At 44.7% G+C, this 17228-nt stretch overlaps 1 protein-coding gene across 1 annotated transcript in view; it reads right to left on the bottom strand.

Annotated features, from left to right (window-relative positions):
- ppp2r2bb (protein phosphatase 2, regulatory subunit B, beta b) overlaps positions 1-13714 on the bottom strand; it is a 582393-nt gene extending 568679 nt beyond the window's left edge. The window contains exons 1-2 of the mRNA XM_078550517.1: positions 13649-13714; positions 13434-13511 (exon numbers count right to left, since the gene is read on the bottom strand). Coding sequence (XP_078406643.1) covers positions 13434-13511; positions 13649-13658 — 88 coding nt within the window. The 5' untranslated portion in view covers positions 13659-13714. The remainder of the gene's footprint in view (positions 1-13433; positions 13512-13648) is intronic.
- Positions 13715-17228: the final 3514 nt, after the last annotated feature.

The raw sequence follows: 17228 nt of genomic DNA, 5'->3' as shown, positions 1-17228 counted from the left end.
CAGTGAAGCATGACGATATATTTCCAAATCAGGATGGTGTGTGACTTGGAGGGGAACTTGCAGGTGGTGTTCCCATGCATCTATGCCCTTGTCATTCCTGGTGGTAGAGGTTGCAGGTTTGGAAGGTGCTTTCGAATTCGTCTTGGTGAGTTGCTGCAGTGCATCTGTAGATGGTACACACTCCTGCCACTGTGCATTGGTGGTGGAAGGACTGAATGTTTAAGGCGGTGGGGACGGTGCCATTCAAGCTGGCTGCTTTGTCCTGGATGACGTCGAGCTTCTGCAGTTGCAGCTGCACTCATCCAGGCAAGTGCAGAGTATTCCATCAAACTCCTGACTTGTGCCTTGTAGATGGAGGACAGGATCTGGGGATTCAGGACGTGAGTTACTCAGTGCAGAATTCCCAGCCTCTGACCTGCTATTGTAGCCACAGTATTTACATGTCTGGTCCAGTCAGTTTCTGGTCAATGGTAACTCCCAGGGGGATTCAGCAATGGCAATGCCATTGAATATCAAGGGAAGGTGGTTAGGTTCTTTCTTGTTGGTGATGGTGATTGCCTGGCACTTAAATGGTAAGTAACATTTGTGCCACACATCAGCCCAGGCCTGAATATTGTCCAGGTCTTGCTGCATATGGATAAAGACTGCTTCAGTATCTGAGGAGTCACAAATGGTGCAATCAGTGGATATCCCTATTTCTGACCTTATGATGGAAGGAACGTCATTGATGAAGCGGCTGAAGATGGTTGGGGCCTAGGACACTACCCTGAGGAACTCATGCAGCGATGTCCCAGAACTAAGATGATTGACCTCCAACAACCACAACCATCTTTCTTTGTGCTAGGTATGACTTCAACAAGTGGAGAGGTTTCTCTCCAATTCCCATTGACTGCAGTTTTGCTAGGGCTCCTTGACCTTCTGTGCTGGAATCATTTTATGATCCTAATCTATGTGTCAGGAGTCCGTGCCCCTTTATTTTTTCGAATATATAATTTTTCAACTTTCAACTGGCTGGAAATTTTGCAATTTGAACAGAGCAAATGCTTAAAACTGCACGGCCACATTCCAGGGTGAAGGTGAGAAACAATCAAATCACCGTCAGAATATGATGAGAGACATTTCCTATAATCCAGATACCCATTGAAATTCATAACTCTCAGGAACAGATATTAAAAATGCAAAGTACTGGATATTGAAACAACGCGTACCAAAGACAAACGCATCCAAAACCTACTGGAAATACACAATGGTTGAAGTATTTCAAGGCATGGCTGCCTAGCCATTAAAGGGAGATTGCAAGTGACACTTGGTGTCAAGAAAGTCTTCAGCAGAGGAAACAGGCAGATGGCTGTGCTCTCACCCTCTCTTTTGGGAATAAGCAAGTTGCCTGGTTTGAGAAGAACAACTCTACCAGAAACCTACCAGTGAACTGAGCTCTCATAATAAATGCAACATCTTCTACATCTGACCGTATCCAAGAAACCAGCTAACCCAAATCAGCCACAGCATTTAAAATCTACACCTCAAGGACAATCAAAGGACACTTAACTTTTTTTTTTTAAAAAAGTATGTGTACACATGCACCCAAATTATTACGAGGGCCAAATGCTTGAAGTCACGTGTTTATTATTTTACTCAGGTTTTAGTGGTTAATAAATTTGCCCTTTCTTTGACTCAAGAAAACTTTGTTTGATTGGTTCCTTATTGCTCACAGCTTAAATAGTTAAATAAATTCTGCTTTGAAAAAGGAATATCTCAAAAAAAAAGAAACTTAAACCTTTCTTGTCATCAACTAAGGAGGTTGAATAGAGGGGAGTTAGTTCACACCTTCTCACCTGGTCATACCATTCCACACTTGGTCAAATGCTGCCTTGATGTCAAGGCCAGTCACCCTCGCCTCACTTCTGGAGTTCAGCTCTTTTGTCCATGTCTGGACCAAGGCTGTAATGAGGCCAGGAGCCTTGTAGCTCTGGCGGAACCTAAGCTGAGCATCACTGAGCTGGTTATTGCTGATTAAGTGCTGCTTGATAACACTGTCGACCACACTTTCCATCACTTTACTGATGATCAAGAGCAGATTGATGGGGCAGTAATTGGCTGGTTTGGATCTGTCCTGCTTTTTGTGGACAGGAAATATGCGGGCAATTTTCCACATTGCCGGGTCGATGCCACGTTGTAGCTGCGTTGGAACAGCTTGGCTAGGGGCATGGGCAGTTTGGGAGCTCAAGTTTGTGGAAGATAGTTCAAAACCGTTACCATCCTTTGTGTATAGAAGTCCTGAAAGGCCTGGCTCTAACTTTTGTCATGCCGAGTACCAAAATGTCATATCCTGAACTTCAAATGAATTTTTTTCTCTAAAACTAGACACAAAAAAAGGCTGGAAAAGATGGTCGCCCAAGGTCACCGGAGTTCTTTTGTGGATTAGAACCACACCCGTCTCGAGAGAGATCCAAAAGAACATTCCAGACTGACACGAGTTGATGCCTTTCCCCAAAACCAATCAGAAAGGCGTTATCTGATTTGAATGGGATATTCTAAAACAAAGACACTGACTGTCTCAAACCCTCAGAGGTGTTAACCCACAACCCAGGATATGCAATCAACATGAATACCCCATCTTATTTGGAAAACACTTTGAACTTGGGAAAGCCAAATGGAGGCAATAATGTTGTCATTGTCTGTTTAAAATATCAGCTATATCAGCTAGGAGCTGTGTGCAGGCAGTTTCACCAAAGCCACTGAACTATCAAATCAGCCAGACCCTAAACCAGACTCGAAAACAAGCTACAAGACATCCGGCAGCTGGAGTACATAACCTGTTCCAGTTCAAGTTCACCTCAGAACCAACCTCCTGGACATTCAACTACAAGAAACCTCTCAGCCTGCAGTGAACCTTTCACTTTACAAGACCCTCATTCCAACTTTAAATCATCAAATCCATTCACAAGGGCAGAGGCCAGCCATACTGGAGACCAAAGATCGTGAACCAGAGACTGAGGGTGGAATTGTCCCAGATTTGCACTAAGTGTGATAGCGGGCAGGAAAATAAGTTATTTTACCCACCGGCTGCAATGGCAGGTTTTCACACCATATCGTTCCATTCCGCCTCATCAATTATGCAGCCGCAGGAAACACGCCGTCTTGCTAGTGGGCCGCCTCCACTTTGGCAGTCAGTTCGCCGCTTCTTCACGCATGGCGCCATATTTAAACTGTAGCCATGCGCACACTTCTCAATGCTTGTAGCTCAGTACTGCTCTGGTCAAGACATGGTCCCAAAAACCAAGAAGAGTGCAGTACCCTGATTCAGTGATGCATCCCTGGGTTGCCTTCTGGATGCTGTGGAGGCCTGCCACGATGTCCTCTATCCCCGCTGGAAGTGGCAGAGGTGGTCAGTCCCAATGCTGCACACAAGAGATCAACCATCCAGTGCAGAAAACAGATGAATGATCTCATCACTGCTGCCAGGATAAGGCAACCATCTTATCACTCTAAACTCACACACTAACAAGACCATCACACATTCACTGGCATCTCACTCACTGTCAGCTTTTTTATTATACTTTCATGGGATGTGGGCATTGCTGGTTAGGCCAGCATTTATTGCCTATTCCTAATGGCTCCTGAGAAGGTGGTAGTGAGCTGCCTTCTTGAACCACTGTAGTCCATGTGGTGTAAATACACCCTCAGTGCTGTTAGAGAGGGATTTCCAGGACTTTGATCCATTAATAGTGAAGGAACAGTGATATATTCCAATGGTGAGTGGCTTGGAGGGGAATTTCCAGGTGGTGGTGTTCCCATGTGTCTGCTGCCCTTGTCCTTCTAGATGGTAGTGGTCATGGGTTTGGCAGGTGCTGTCTAGGGAAACTTGGTGAGTTCCTGCAGTGCATCTTGTAGATGGGACACACTGCTGCAACTGTGCATCTGTGGTGCAGGGACTGAATGTTTGTGGATGGGGTGCCAAACAAGCGGGCTTTGTCCTGGATGGTGTCAAGCTTCTTGAGTGTTTTTGGAGCTGCAATCATCCAGGCAACTGGAGAGCATTCCATCACACTCCTGACTTGTGCCTTGTTGATGGTGGACAGGTTTTGAGGATTCAGGAGATGAGTTATTCGCCACAGGATTTCTAGCCTTTGACCTGCTCTTGTAGCCACAGTATTTATATGGCTAGTCCAGTTCAGTTTCTGGTCAATGGTAACCCCCAGGATGTTGATAGTGGGGGATTCAACGATGGTAGTGCCACTGAATTTCAAGGAGCAATGGTTGGATTCTCTCTTGTTGGAGATGGTCATTGCCTGGCATTTGTGTGGCACCAATGTTACTAGCCACTTTTCAGCCCAAGCCTGGATATTATCCAGGTATTGCTGCATTTGGACATGGACTGGTTCAGGATCTGAAGAGTCACGAATGGTGCTGAACAAAATCATCCCCACTTCTGACCTTATGATGGAAGGAAGGTTATTGATGAAGCAGCTGAAGACGGTTGGGCCTAGACACTACTCTGAGGAACTCCTACAGTGATGTCCTGGAACTGAGATGACTGACCTCTAACAAGCACAACCATCTTCCTTTGTGCTAGGAATGACTCCAACCAGAGTTTTCCCCCCGATTCCCATTCAAGGGACATTACTACTCACTCTCCCACATGCACCCTCACATCTCTATCTGCCTCATCTCCTCTGGAGACTGCCTCGCCATCTTGAGGCCACTTGCACAGATCAGCACGTGCCTCCATACACACCTTGGGACACCCCCATTCCCCAGTACAGCCCTTGTCCTGCAGCCTCTTCTCTTGCCTGAAGCCTCCTTCCCCAAGCAAGCCCTAGCCCTGCAACCATTGAAAAGCCTTACAGCGGGTCTGGTAAGTAGAGATCTGCCTGTGAGTGCCCTGATGTGGTGCTGCCTGCGAAGCCTGGCACTGATGACTGCAAGCACTGCCCGAAGGTTAGGCAAACAGACCTTGAAGTCCCGAGCAAAGCACAGGTCGCCAGGTGCACATCCCTTATGTACAGTTGTGAAACACGTCAGCATGCAATCGCGCCAACATGCCCAGATTATCCAACTTGGGGAATGATTCTGGACAGCGGGGCTTATAATGAGATTCTAAAGTATTGAAACTAGGTTGCCAACGTGTGGTGGCCAGAAATGTGGCCCACCATTGACAGGTTGACACGTGGAGCAGACTATCACAAACTGGTTTCGCGACGGCATGAATTTTTAGCCTTCTTGTCATATTGTCATTTCCTTCCCCGCACGCCACCACCCCTGCCGCCGTCTGCCATGACGCCTGATGCCAACAGGACTGGAATATTCTGGCCCGAGATAAACGTAATCTGTAGAAGTACATGATCTTTATCTGTATCTAATCTTTGTCTGTGAGAGAGAACGAGCATGTCTGACATTGTGTTGAATTCTGGGTTTAACTCACAAAAGCTTGCAACTGAATAATTTAGTTGGGATGCACACTCAAACAAGGTAAGAAAAGGCATACCTCTTTTCATACAAAACATACTGATCATGGTAAGAGAGTACATAAATTCTGTCCATGACATTTTTAAGATGCTGCCTCCTTGTCCTAAACTCCTCAACCAGCAGAAATGGCTTCTATTTATTCTCTGTTCCCCATGATGCCTTGAAAACTTGTATCAAACCAGTCTTAACCTCCCAAATTCCCGAGAATGCAGCATAAATTGTGTAATCTCTTCTCACAATTTAACTGTTGAAGACCAGACATCGTTCTGCTAAACCTATGTTGCACTCTCTCCACGGCCAATATGTTGTGCCCATAACTGCTCACAGTGCTCTACGTACGGTCTAGCCACAGCTGAAGCATGGCTTTTACCTCCTTATATTCTAGTCCTCTAGGTGTATAAGGCCTTCATTCTATTAGCTTTTTTGATTATTTTACATACCTACACATGGCATTTTAATGATCCACGTACATGGACCCCCGCCAAGTCTCTTTGGACCTCTTATACTTCTAGCTTTTCAGCATTTAGAAAGTGCCCTGTCTTACCCTTTTTTACATCCAGAATGGGTGACCTCACTTGTTCATATTGAAATCCATTTATCACAGCTTTTCACATTCACTTAATCCACAAATATCTCTTTAACATTTGTATTTCACCTACACTGCTTACAATGCCGCCTAACTTTGTGCTATTGGCAAATTTAGATACGTGGCTTTCTATCCCATCATCTAAGTCAATGCTAAATATGGTGAATAGTTGATGCCAATGGTACTTCCAAGCCAAACAGGCCTTAAAGAGTTCACACACAGGCTGCACACAAGTCAGCTTAACTTACTGCATGTGCATGATCACCCAAAAAATAAATAAAAGCACCTGCACACCTGTCAATGGCGGGCTGCATTTCCCACCGCCACACGTCGGGAACCTAATTTCAATACTTTAGCATCTCATTATAAGCCCTGCTCACCAGAATCATTCCCCAAGTTGGATAATCCGGGTATGTTGGCACAATTGCATGCTGATGTGTTTCACAACTGTACATAAGTGACATGCACCTGGCGACCTGCACTTTGCTCAGGACTTCAAGGTCTGTTTGCCTACCCTGCTTCGGGCAGCACTTGCAGTCATCAGCACCACATCAGTTTTAGGGGGCTCACAGACTACAGAAGAAAAAATTAGAGTATGTTGGTTGATGGGCACCCCATGATCTGTCGAGGCACCTGAATTGCATCATCAGCGACCAGTGGCTTGCTCATTCACTACTCTTGTGCTCATGTGGTTCCAGCTGTATCTTTTCTCTGCATCACTGGCAGGGTTTCACCACACAACTTAAAAGTTTCCTTTTAAAGAAATGAGCCAATTAAAACACGTGCATGAGCAAAAGTCTCAGCAAAATAGCTGTGAATTACAGAAAAATACAACATGACATGCTGCTCCTGCTACTTAATGACAGCACCTTCTGTCACTTCCCTAAATAGAAATTTGCATAGCTGAATGAGGCCATTTAGCCCATCATGCATGCGCCGGTTCTTTCAAAGAGCTATCCAATTAGTCCCTTCCTCTTTCTCTTCCCTCATAGCCCTGCAAATATTTTGTTTGAGTATAGATCCATGTCCTTTCTTTATATAGGGTAGCAAATAAAAATAGCATATGAACGATTACTTTACAAAGTAATGTTTGGTTTCAAAGTAAACAAGCTGTGCAGAGTCAAAAGATTTAATTATTTTTTCTTTCATGGGATGTGGGTGTCACTTCCAAGGGCAGCATTTGTTGCCCATCCCTAACAGCTCTTGAACTGGGTGACTTGCGAGGCCATTTCAGAGGGCAGTTAAGAGTCAACCACATTGCTGTGGGTCTAGAGTCACATGTAGGCCAGACCAGGTAATGATGGCAGATTTCCTTCCTTAAAAGGGCATCCTTAAAAGGGCATCAGTGAGCCAGATGAGTTTTTACAACAATCGATGATAGTCGTCATGGTCACCATGACTGAGACTAGCTTTATACTCAAGGTTTATTAACTGAATTCAAATTCCACCAACTGCCATGGTGGGATTTGAACTCATGTCCCCAGAGCATTAGCCTGGGTCACTAGGTTACTAGTCCAGTGGCATTACCACTACACCATCTCCCCTATAAACAATAAACCTCCAACAAACACCATGACAATGGCATAATTTAATGCCCTCCCCCAAAGTGAGTTTGGTGGTGGGAGGGCAGTTAAGTTGGGCAGGATAGTGACAGGTGGGCACCCCACTGCTTTTCCACCCCTGTCCTGATTAAGTTCATGGCAGAAAAGCTCATGGATGCCTGCCTGCCCCACTGCCAATTGAGGCTCTTAAGTGGGCAATTAAAGTTCACTTGTGGGCTTCATCCCACCACCACTGGTATTTGCCCAGTAGTGAGCTGGGAAACTTGCCACATGGGAAGCCCAGAAAGCAAACATAGTTGGGGTGCTGTGGGCTTCGGAGGATGGAGGGGAGGGACTCCCTCATTCAAATACATTCAGTGCCTGATCAAGAGAGCCAGCATCAGGAAGTGGGTTTCCTGCTGTGATCCACTTGTCCTGCTTGCCCACTTGTGACCCTCATCCCACCATCACTCAGCCGTGGCCTGGGTCTCTCTCAGCGATCCTGGTGGATGGGGGCATTGCAGGCAGCTCCCACTGCCAAGCAATACACTGTTGCCTGCCTCTGATTGGCCAGCAGCTTTTGGGGGGAGATGGCATTTGCATCTCTCCAGGTGCTTGATCCTGGGGAAGGCTGGCGTTGCCCAGTTAAGTGCCTGATTGGCACTTAATTTGGCAGGGGACCTCCCCGAAAGCAGGCGTTGCAGAACTCTCACTGGCTCCCCAGCCAACAGGAACCCCTTTCGCCTCCATTAAATACCACCCAACAATAACAACTTGCATTTATATCACCATTTTAATACAATAGAACATCCCAAAGCACTTCACACAAACAGACAAAATTTTTTTAAAAGATGAAAAGTCAAAAGAGGAGACATTAAGCCAGATGACCAAAAGCTTGGTCAAAAATGTAAGTTTTAAGGAGCGCTGTAACAGGGGAGGAATGCAGAGGGTTAGCAATCATTCCAGAGCTTAGGGCCTAGGCAGCTAATGGCTTGGACGCCATTAGTGGGGAAGGATACAACAATGCAACAAATATTTATTAAAAACAAGAAATACTGTTTAATTAGATTTCATATATGGCAATTTCATACAAAGCTCTCTCAAGAAACGTTTTAAGCAGTTATATTTCTCATATGGAGCTTTAACACATCAGTTGAACAATTGCTTAAGAGAAAATTATACTATTTGCGTGTGAGTCAAACTGCTCCATAACATATTCTAGCCTACTCAACTCCATGCTTTAATAGCTTGAGTATGAGTCATCCTAGGACACCGAAGTACCACGCACAGAGCCTTATGTTATGCATTCCCGGTGATAACACGGTGGGGTGACAGTCTGAGATTCAATTTTCAGGACTCTTTGTTCATTTTTTCCAGTTTGTTTTGTTTAAAATTCAGCACACACCATCACTCCGAGAGAGTGGGAAAAAAAAAAATCAGTTTTAAAAGCAAATATGTTTCCATGGTATTTGGCAGCAATCTTATTTGTAAAGTGTATCAAGTGGTTTATTTTAGGTATACAATACACCACATGCGTAGACACACTCATTTCACCTGTCTTACTAGACTGCCAACTCCCTCCCCAGCTCTCATACTGCATTGATTCCTTCCTATAAGTCTGATCTTCTCCTCCACCTAGGATACTGTAATCTCACCACAGTGTCATTAGTTTTTTTTTGCCGAGTCCAAATCCAGATGAGAGGCAGATCATCACACATGCACATCATACACTAGCTGGAAAGACAGACGACGAGATATATTAATTAGAAACTACACAGAACCTGCAAGTTTAGGAAATTAGATCTTTAACAACCATTTCTCAACACACTTTTAGCAACTGGCTTAAATGTATAACCAAAGACAATATGTGTAAGGAAAGCACATTGGAGGCATCCTCACTGGTAATCAAAGAACATTCTAAAATGCAATGTTAGCAACACGTTCTGATAAAAGATCACTAACCTGAAATGCGAAAACCTGCTGAACATTTCAAGCGATTTAGTGATTCAAGTGATTTAAAACAAGATTTAAAAGATCCCGAAGAAGAGGGTCACATTGGACTCAAAACGTTAACTCTGTTTCTCTCTCCACAGATGCTGCCAGACCCGCTGAGTTTTCCAGCATTTTCTGTTTATATTTAAAAAGAGTGCCTTTTCATAGCCTCCTAACAATTTAGAAGTTTCCAGACTGTAGCCCACCTGCCACTCAAGCCATTTCATGATAATATTTGCTGTCCTCCAACCATGACAGGAGATAATCGAGTTAACTACCAAGTGAAGACAGGCCATCATTTCAACAACTTCCCTTAAATTTCTCTCTGGAAGAACCCACAAGATACAAACCTGGTAAATGTTCCACTCTGATGCCTCATTAAGCAGGAAAGTACATAACATGATTAGTCAAGCATTTTTTAAATTACAGTTCTGCCATTTTGGATGCACATCTGAGTACAGTGTTACAAGCTCAGTGCCAAACTGGTCAAGTTTCATTCATTTTGTTTACAAACAACGTCTATTCTGAGCTAACTCACTCCTAAAAACTAAAAGAAACGTCAAATTTGCAATCCTTGGCACTCTCTTTGATTTCATTCTTCACAATCCTCCAGCAATTGATGGCTTTGCCGATTGCTGAGACAAGCATTGCACAGGGGTAAAACTTAGCCGTCTCCACTATCAGGCCTCCTTTCTAGCCAGCATACCTTTCAATATCAGATTATTCTTTGAATAAACTAAGAAAAATATGGTGTTCCATGAGCCCAAAAGGTTACTGAAGAGTCAATGTGCAATCTGTTCCAACTGGACAATGAAGCAGCTACAAATGAACCAGCACCAAAGGCTATGAAACAATAACAATCAGCAGGGTGAATGCAGTCAAGTCAAGTTTAAAACATAATACTATTTCCATAAATTATAGTTACAATTCAGAGGCTACAATACAAAATGTGAACTGACACTCTGGTGCAGTAGTTAGGAAGTGTTGCATTGTTGGAGGTACTGTTTTTTGGATGGGACTTTAAACCAAGGCCCATCTTCCCTCTCAGATAGAAACAAAATATCCTGTGGCATTATTTCAAAGAACAGCAGGCAAATTATTCAGGGTCTTCTGGCCAATTTTTATCTTTCAGCCAAGTTCGCTAGACCAAATTAAGTGGTCATTGTCACATTGCTGTTAGTGGGATCTTGCTATGCCATGTTCAATTTGGCAGTCACTTTTCCTGTGCTTTGAAACATCTCAAAGTTGTGAAAGCCGCTATATAAATGAAAATCATTTCCTTGTTTCATGCGACTTGGTCAAGAAAATTCCAGAACTTAATGAATTTGATTAAACCTCTTGTTTCACAAATTTCACAACTACCCTCTCTAAAGCCATCAAGATTTAACAGTATATTTTAAATTGTAGTCTTCTGTCTGGTGAGGAAAGAGGACTAAGTATATTTTTTAATTAGCGAATAAAATCCTAAGTGTGCTGAACTGTGTTAATTTATCGACATGAGGTGGGGAATTAAATGCTTTATTTTGCACTATTCTAATTGGTGCCATTGTTTACTATACGCCACCTCGGTCATGTTTGGTCCCCAAGCTCAGCTCAAAATCACATATCTCAGTTACCATCTAGACTGCTGACTTCCACAACATTGTCTGCTTACACACCTACTTCATCCCACTGATTGGGAAAACTCTATCTGTGCCTTTGGCAGGTCCTAACATTCTTCTCGCGTTCTCCCAAATTCCAGCCTGGGTAAAATGTCCAACACTCCACAGACCACACCCCACAAAGTACCATTAACTCTGGGCCTGACTAACCTCCCCCGCTTCCCCATACCCGGCCCACTGAATTCAAAATCCTTGTCCTCCTCTACAGACCTATCCATAGCCTCACCAATCCCTCCCACCCTCCTTCTTCCAGCTCCATATGTCTTCTTGCACTTTCCTTTTCCGATCACATTCCTCCTTGGCACAATGCCTCCCCTTTCCCTTTTCCACCATTAGGCATAAAGCCTTCAACCATTTTGGTCCCAACTCTGAAGCACTCTCTTTTCCTTGCGCTTTCTCCTCTTTTCAGATGCCTCTTTAAAACTCCTCTCTTGATCAACACCTTCTTTCATCACCACTCAGTGCTCTGTAAGTTGCTGTGGGGCATTTTGCTTCAATAATGACACTATGGGAGAATTTTATGAGACCAGTGGAGGGAAATCCAAAAAATCACCAATCGGCCAACATATTCCTGTCTCCAGCTGACCCAGGGACCAGTGAGATACAGAAGTGACTATCCACCAGGCACCAGTAAGTAGCTAATTAGTGGCAATTAACTGGCCACTCGGGATCAAAATAGGGGCACCACCAGGATCTTACCAGCAGCACATGGGCTCCACACTGTGGATAAAGCCTGAGGGAGGGGGACCCTAAAGGCATCCTCCCAGCAGCAGGCCAAACTGGGCCAATGAGGCCTCTTTTATTTATCCTCCCACCCCAGAGCCACCTCTGCCACAGGGCCACAGTAGTGGCTGCAGGCCATCCTGTAGTCAGGGACTCCATCACAATGATGTCCTGGCAGCTGTAACCACAAATAATTTTAATCATTACCCAACTTCTCAGGGCACCTCCATCTTAATGCACTCTCGGGTCCTCCTGCCTGCTGCAGCAGCAACCCAACTCTCTTGGTTGGACCGTCAGCAGGACATCATTGGGGACCCTCCCACCGGGCCAGGCAGGCGCCTGTTCCGCCTGCCACCCTTAATTAGATGGTACTCCCAGAGGCAACCACTGAATTGACCATCTCGGGTGAGATAATGCAGGCAGGCGGTCTGGCATCACCAGCGAGGCCCCGGCCTCAGAAAATCTTCAAAAGCTGTAGGGATAAGAACATAAAAACTTAAGAAATAGGAGGAGTAGACCATACAGCCCAGTGAGCCTTCTCCCAATATGTGCACAATTATAATTGACATTATAGTTGTACAATAGAACAGACAATGCTAGCACCAGAACCTGAGGCTGAAGCTTGCAAATAATTTGGGAAATGATTTATTCTTAACCCAATATGCACAGTCACCGCCACACATTAAATTACCACAGTACAAAAAAAACTACCATCCTTCATTTTATAGCAGGTGCAGTCTGAGGCATTATAATCAAGTCACTGTTACCACTGAAACCCTCAGGTTTTGTGGTCTGCAGTCAAAATCCACAGACTGCTGACCCTGGGTTTACAGCAAGAATCTACAAAGTGTACATAAATGCCTACAGGCCAAAAGCACACATTTTCCCTTAGGTTAACAGTTAAGGTCAACAGTTTACTACTGTACAATCGAGAGTTCAGTCAGCATGCAATACACACGCCAGTATATGAACATACTTAACCAGTAGCTGTCTAAACTAAGTACCTTATTTGCTCTTACAACCTATCACTGAACAGGTTCAAGGGATGCTGTCAAGGGAGTCTGGTGTTGACAGTTAGACACATGTTCACTTCCTATTTATTTTTTTTAAAGCATTAAACAGTTTTGTTTTCTGCAACCAATAACATTTGTAAACAAGCAATTAGCCACAGCAGCACTTACTCGTCAGTGATACGACTGTAAAATTTGAATGCAAACGAAAAGAAAGTCTTTCATTATTTTATGGGGTGCGGCGAAGGAAAGGGGGATTTCTAATTTGGATGCAAAGCTGCCATTCAAAAAGGTTACAGTTCTACATGGCATTGGCGGGGGGGGGGGGGGGATCAGCTCACACAAACGCTCTCCTATTTCAACCAGCACTGTCAGGGAAGTTGTGACTGTAATTAAATTACATTTTAGATTTATTCTGGGGGGGGGGGGGGGAGGGGGAAAAAAGGTTTACCTTCTGACACATCCTCGTCAATAGTTCCTTTAACCTGAGAGAAACACCACTGCATTTCGTTTGCATTGCCTCCAAACCCTGTAATAGATAAAGACAGACATGTCAACATATGAAGAGAAATAAGCTACGCGCCATCATTCTCATTGCTTGAAGGACAATTTGTCCACAATCTGAAGCAGCTCTGGCTTTGATGAGGAAAGATGCTGCTCCCTTACCCGGCATCATTCTCCAACAGACCGTGCAGCTGCTGCCGGCTCTGAGGAAGCAGCCGGAGGGGGGGGGGGGGGGGGGGGGTGGCGGGGAGCTCCTGTCAATCACCCGCTCCCTCACCGGCCACCGACCAATAGCAAAGCGCCGGAAGTACAGCGCGCCTCCACTTCCTTAGCAACGGCAGCCATTTTTCCCCAGGGAATTGGATGTTGAGATTTTTTCTGTTGTTGAATTGAGAATGGTCCAGATTCCCTTCCTTTGGAATATGAAACTGTCAGTATGAGATCTCATTAACTTCACCCTGGCTGCAGCCTCTTATTCTAATGGACCTATTTCAGAGGTTACTGCTGGGGATGACTTAAATGGACACAAAGTTTGACCAATTTCAAATCTGGTATTGGGCAATCAGGCAAGATACACACTTTGCCTTCACCATCAGTAGGTCAAATGGAATGTTGTCATTTATTGTACAGCAATGGAGTATAAAAGTAGAGAAGTATACAGCTAAGGCCTTAGACCGCATCTGGAGTACTGTGTACAGTTTTGGTCTCCTTACTTAAGAAAGGATATAATTGCATTAGAAGCAGTTCAGAAAGGCTCACTCAACTCATTCCTGGGATGAAGAGAACAAAAACAAAAATACCTGGAAAAACTCAGCAGGTCTGACAGCATCTGCGGAGAGGGATACAGTTGACGTTTCGAGTCCGTATTACCCTTCATCAAAACTTAGACATATAGAAATTAGATGAAACATAAGCTGGTAGAAGGGGGTGGGACAGGAGAGCTCAATAGGGGGCCAGTGATAGGTGGAGGCCAAGAAGAGACGGCCAAAGATGTCATAGACAAAAGGACAAAGGGGTGGTGATATTATCTAAACGATGTGCTAATGGGGACATTAAGGGAAGCAAGCAGGACAAGCTAGTGGCAGATGGCCCTAGTGCGGGTGGGGTGGGGGGAAGGGATCGAAATGGGCTGAAAAGGTGGAGATGAAACAATGGATCGAAATAAATTTTAAAATAGGAGGAAAAAGAAAAAAATATAGTTGTAAAAAAACTATAAATTATTGGAAAAAGTTGGATTGGAAAGGGGGTGGGGATGGAGGAGAGAGTTCATGATCTGAAATTGTTGAACTCAATATTAAGTCCGGAAGACTGTAAAGTGCCTCGTCGGAAGATCAGGTGCTGTTCCTCCAGTTTGCGTTGAGCTTCACTGGAACATTGCAGCAGGCCAAGGACGGACATGTGGTCATGAGAGCAGGGTGCAGTGTTGAAATGGCAAGTGACAGGGAGGTCTGGGTCATGCTTGCAATGGGTCTTGGCCTGCTGCAATGTTCCAGCTCCCCTGTCCCACCCCCTTCTACCAGCTTATATTTCATCTCATTTCTATATGTCTTAGTTGTGATGAAGGGTCATACGGACCTGAAACGTCAACTGTATCCCTCTCCGCAGATGCTGTCAGACCTGCTGAGTTTTTCCAGGTATTTTTGTTTTTGTTCTAGATTTCCAGCATCCGCAGTATTTTGCTTTTACCTGGGATGACGAGGTTAGCTTCTGAGAAAAGGTTGGGCCTATACCCACTGGAGGTTAGGGGAATGAGAGGTGATCTTATTGAAACATATAAGACCCTGAGGGGACTTGACAGGATGGAAGCTGAGAGAATGTTTCCCTGTCTAGAACTAGGGGACACAGTTTAAAAATTAGGGGTCTCCTATTTAAGACTGAGGTAAGGAGAATTTTCTTCTCTCAAGAGGTCATAAATCTGTGGAATTTTCTTCCCCAGAGAGCAGTAGATGCAGGGTCATTAAATTTATTCAAGGTTGAGTTAGATTTTTGATAGACAAGGGAGTCAAGAGTTTTTTTAAAATTCATTCACGGGATGTGGGCTTCGCTGGCTAGGCCAGCATTTATTGCCCATCCCAAGTTGCCCTTGAGAAGGTGGTGGTGAGCTGCCTCCTTGAACCACTGCAGTCCAAATGGTGTAGGTACACCCACAGTGCTGTTAGGAAGGGAGTTCCAGGATTTTGACCCAGTGACAGTGAAGGAACGGTGATATATTTCCAAATCAGGATGGTGAGTGACTTGGAGGGAAACTTCCAGGTGGTGCTGTTCCCAAGTATCTGCTGCCCTTGTCCTTCTAGGTGGTAGTGGTCGTGGGTTTAGCTGTCTAAGGAGCCTTGGCGAATTCTTGCAGTGCACTTTATAGATGGTACACACTGCTACCACTGTGTGTCGGAGGTAGAGGGAGTGAATGTTTGTGGATGTGGTGCCAATCATGTGGACTGCTTTGTCCTGGACTGAAGAAGTGACTGAAGTGTCCAGCTTCTTCAGTGTTGTAGGAGCTGCACTCATCCAGGCAAGTGGGAAGTATTTCATCACATTCCTGACTTGTGCTTTGTAGATGGTGGAAGCTTTGAGGGGGCAGGAGGTGAGTTACTCGTCGCACAATTCCTAGCCCCTGACCTGCTCTTGTAGCCACAGTATTTATATGGCTAGTCCAGTTCAGTCTCTGGTCAATGGTAAGCCCCCAGGATGTTGATAGTAGGGGATTCAGTGATGGTAATGCCATTGAATATCAAGGGGCGATGGTTGGATTCTCTCTTGTTGGAGATGGTCATTTTCTGACACTTGTGTGGCATGAATGTTACTTGCCACTGGTCAGCCCAAGCCTGGACATTGTCCAGGCCTTGCTGCATTTGGACATGGACTGCTTCAGTATCTGAGGAGTTGCGAATGGTGTTGAACATTGTGTAATCATCAGCGACATCCCCACTTCTGACCTAATGATGGAAGGGAGATCGTTGATGGAGCAGCTGAAGATGGCTGGGCCTAGGACACTACCCTGAGGAACTCCAGCAGTGATGTCCTGGAGCTGAGATGACTGACCTCCAACAACCACAACCATGGGGGGAGAGGGGGTCAGACAGGTAAGTGGAGTTTGAGGCCACAATCAGATCAACCATGATCTTATTGAATGGCAGAGCAGGCTCGAGGAGCCAAATGCCCCCCTCCTCCTCCTCCTCCTAAGTCTTGTGTCTTGTGTCAATACCCTCCAGTCTAACACCATGGTGGGATTACCATAACCAAAAAGATTTCAGAAGCTCAAGAACCATGCCCACCAACACCTCATCAAGACAACTAGGGAATGGGCAATAAATCCAACCTTGCCAGCATCACCCATACTCCAAGAACAAACTTTTCACAAAAATGTAATTCTCATTCCTGAGAATTTGGATTGTAGTTTGAAAACAAAATAAGTTTATATAGCACTTTACAGACAATGTGGCACTTTTCAAATCCAGTCACTGTTATAATAAGGGGAAGTATGGCAGCTAATTAGTGCACAATAATGTCCCACACACCAATGAGATCATGACAAAGTATTCTGGTTTAGTGATATCAGTTCTGGATAAATATTAGAAAGGACACCGAGAAAACTTTCCAGTCCTTCAAATAAGAGCATAGGGTCTTTTATGGCTACCCAAGAGAACAAACGAGGCCTCAGTTTAACATCCCGGCTAAAAGACACCACCTCTGACATCACAGTCGCTCTCAGCCTTGCGATGATCAATCTGCCATGATTATGTGC

Source organism: Cetorhinus maximus, chromosome 10 (assembly GCF_964194155.1).
Source record: "Cetorhinus maximus chromosome 10, sCetMax3.hap1.1, whole genome shotgun sequence".
Taxonomy (NCBI): Eukaryota; Metazoa; Chordata; class Chondrichthyes; order Lamniformes; family Cetorhinidae; genus Cetorhinus; species Cetorhinus maximus.
The sequence above is the reverse complement of the archived record's forward strand: the minus strand, read 5'-3'. Positions and strand labels throughout refer to the sequence as shown.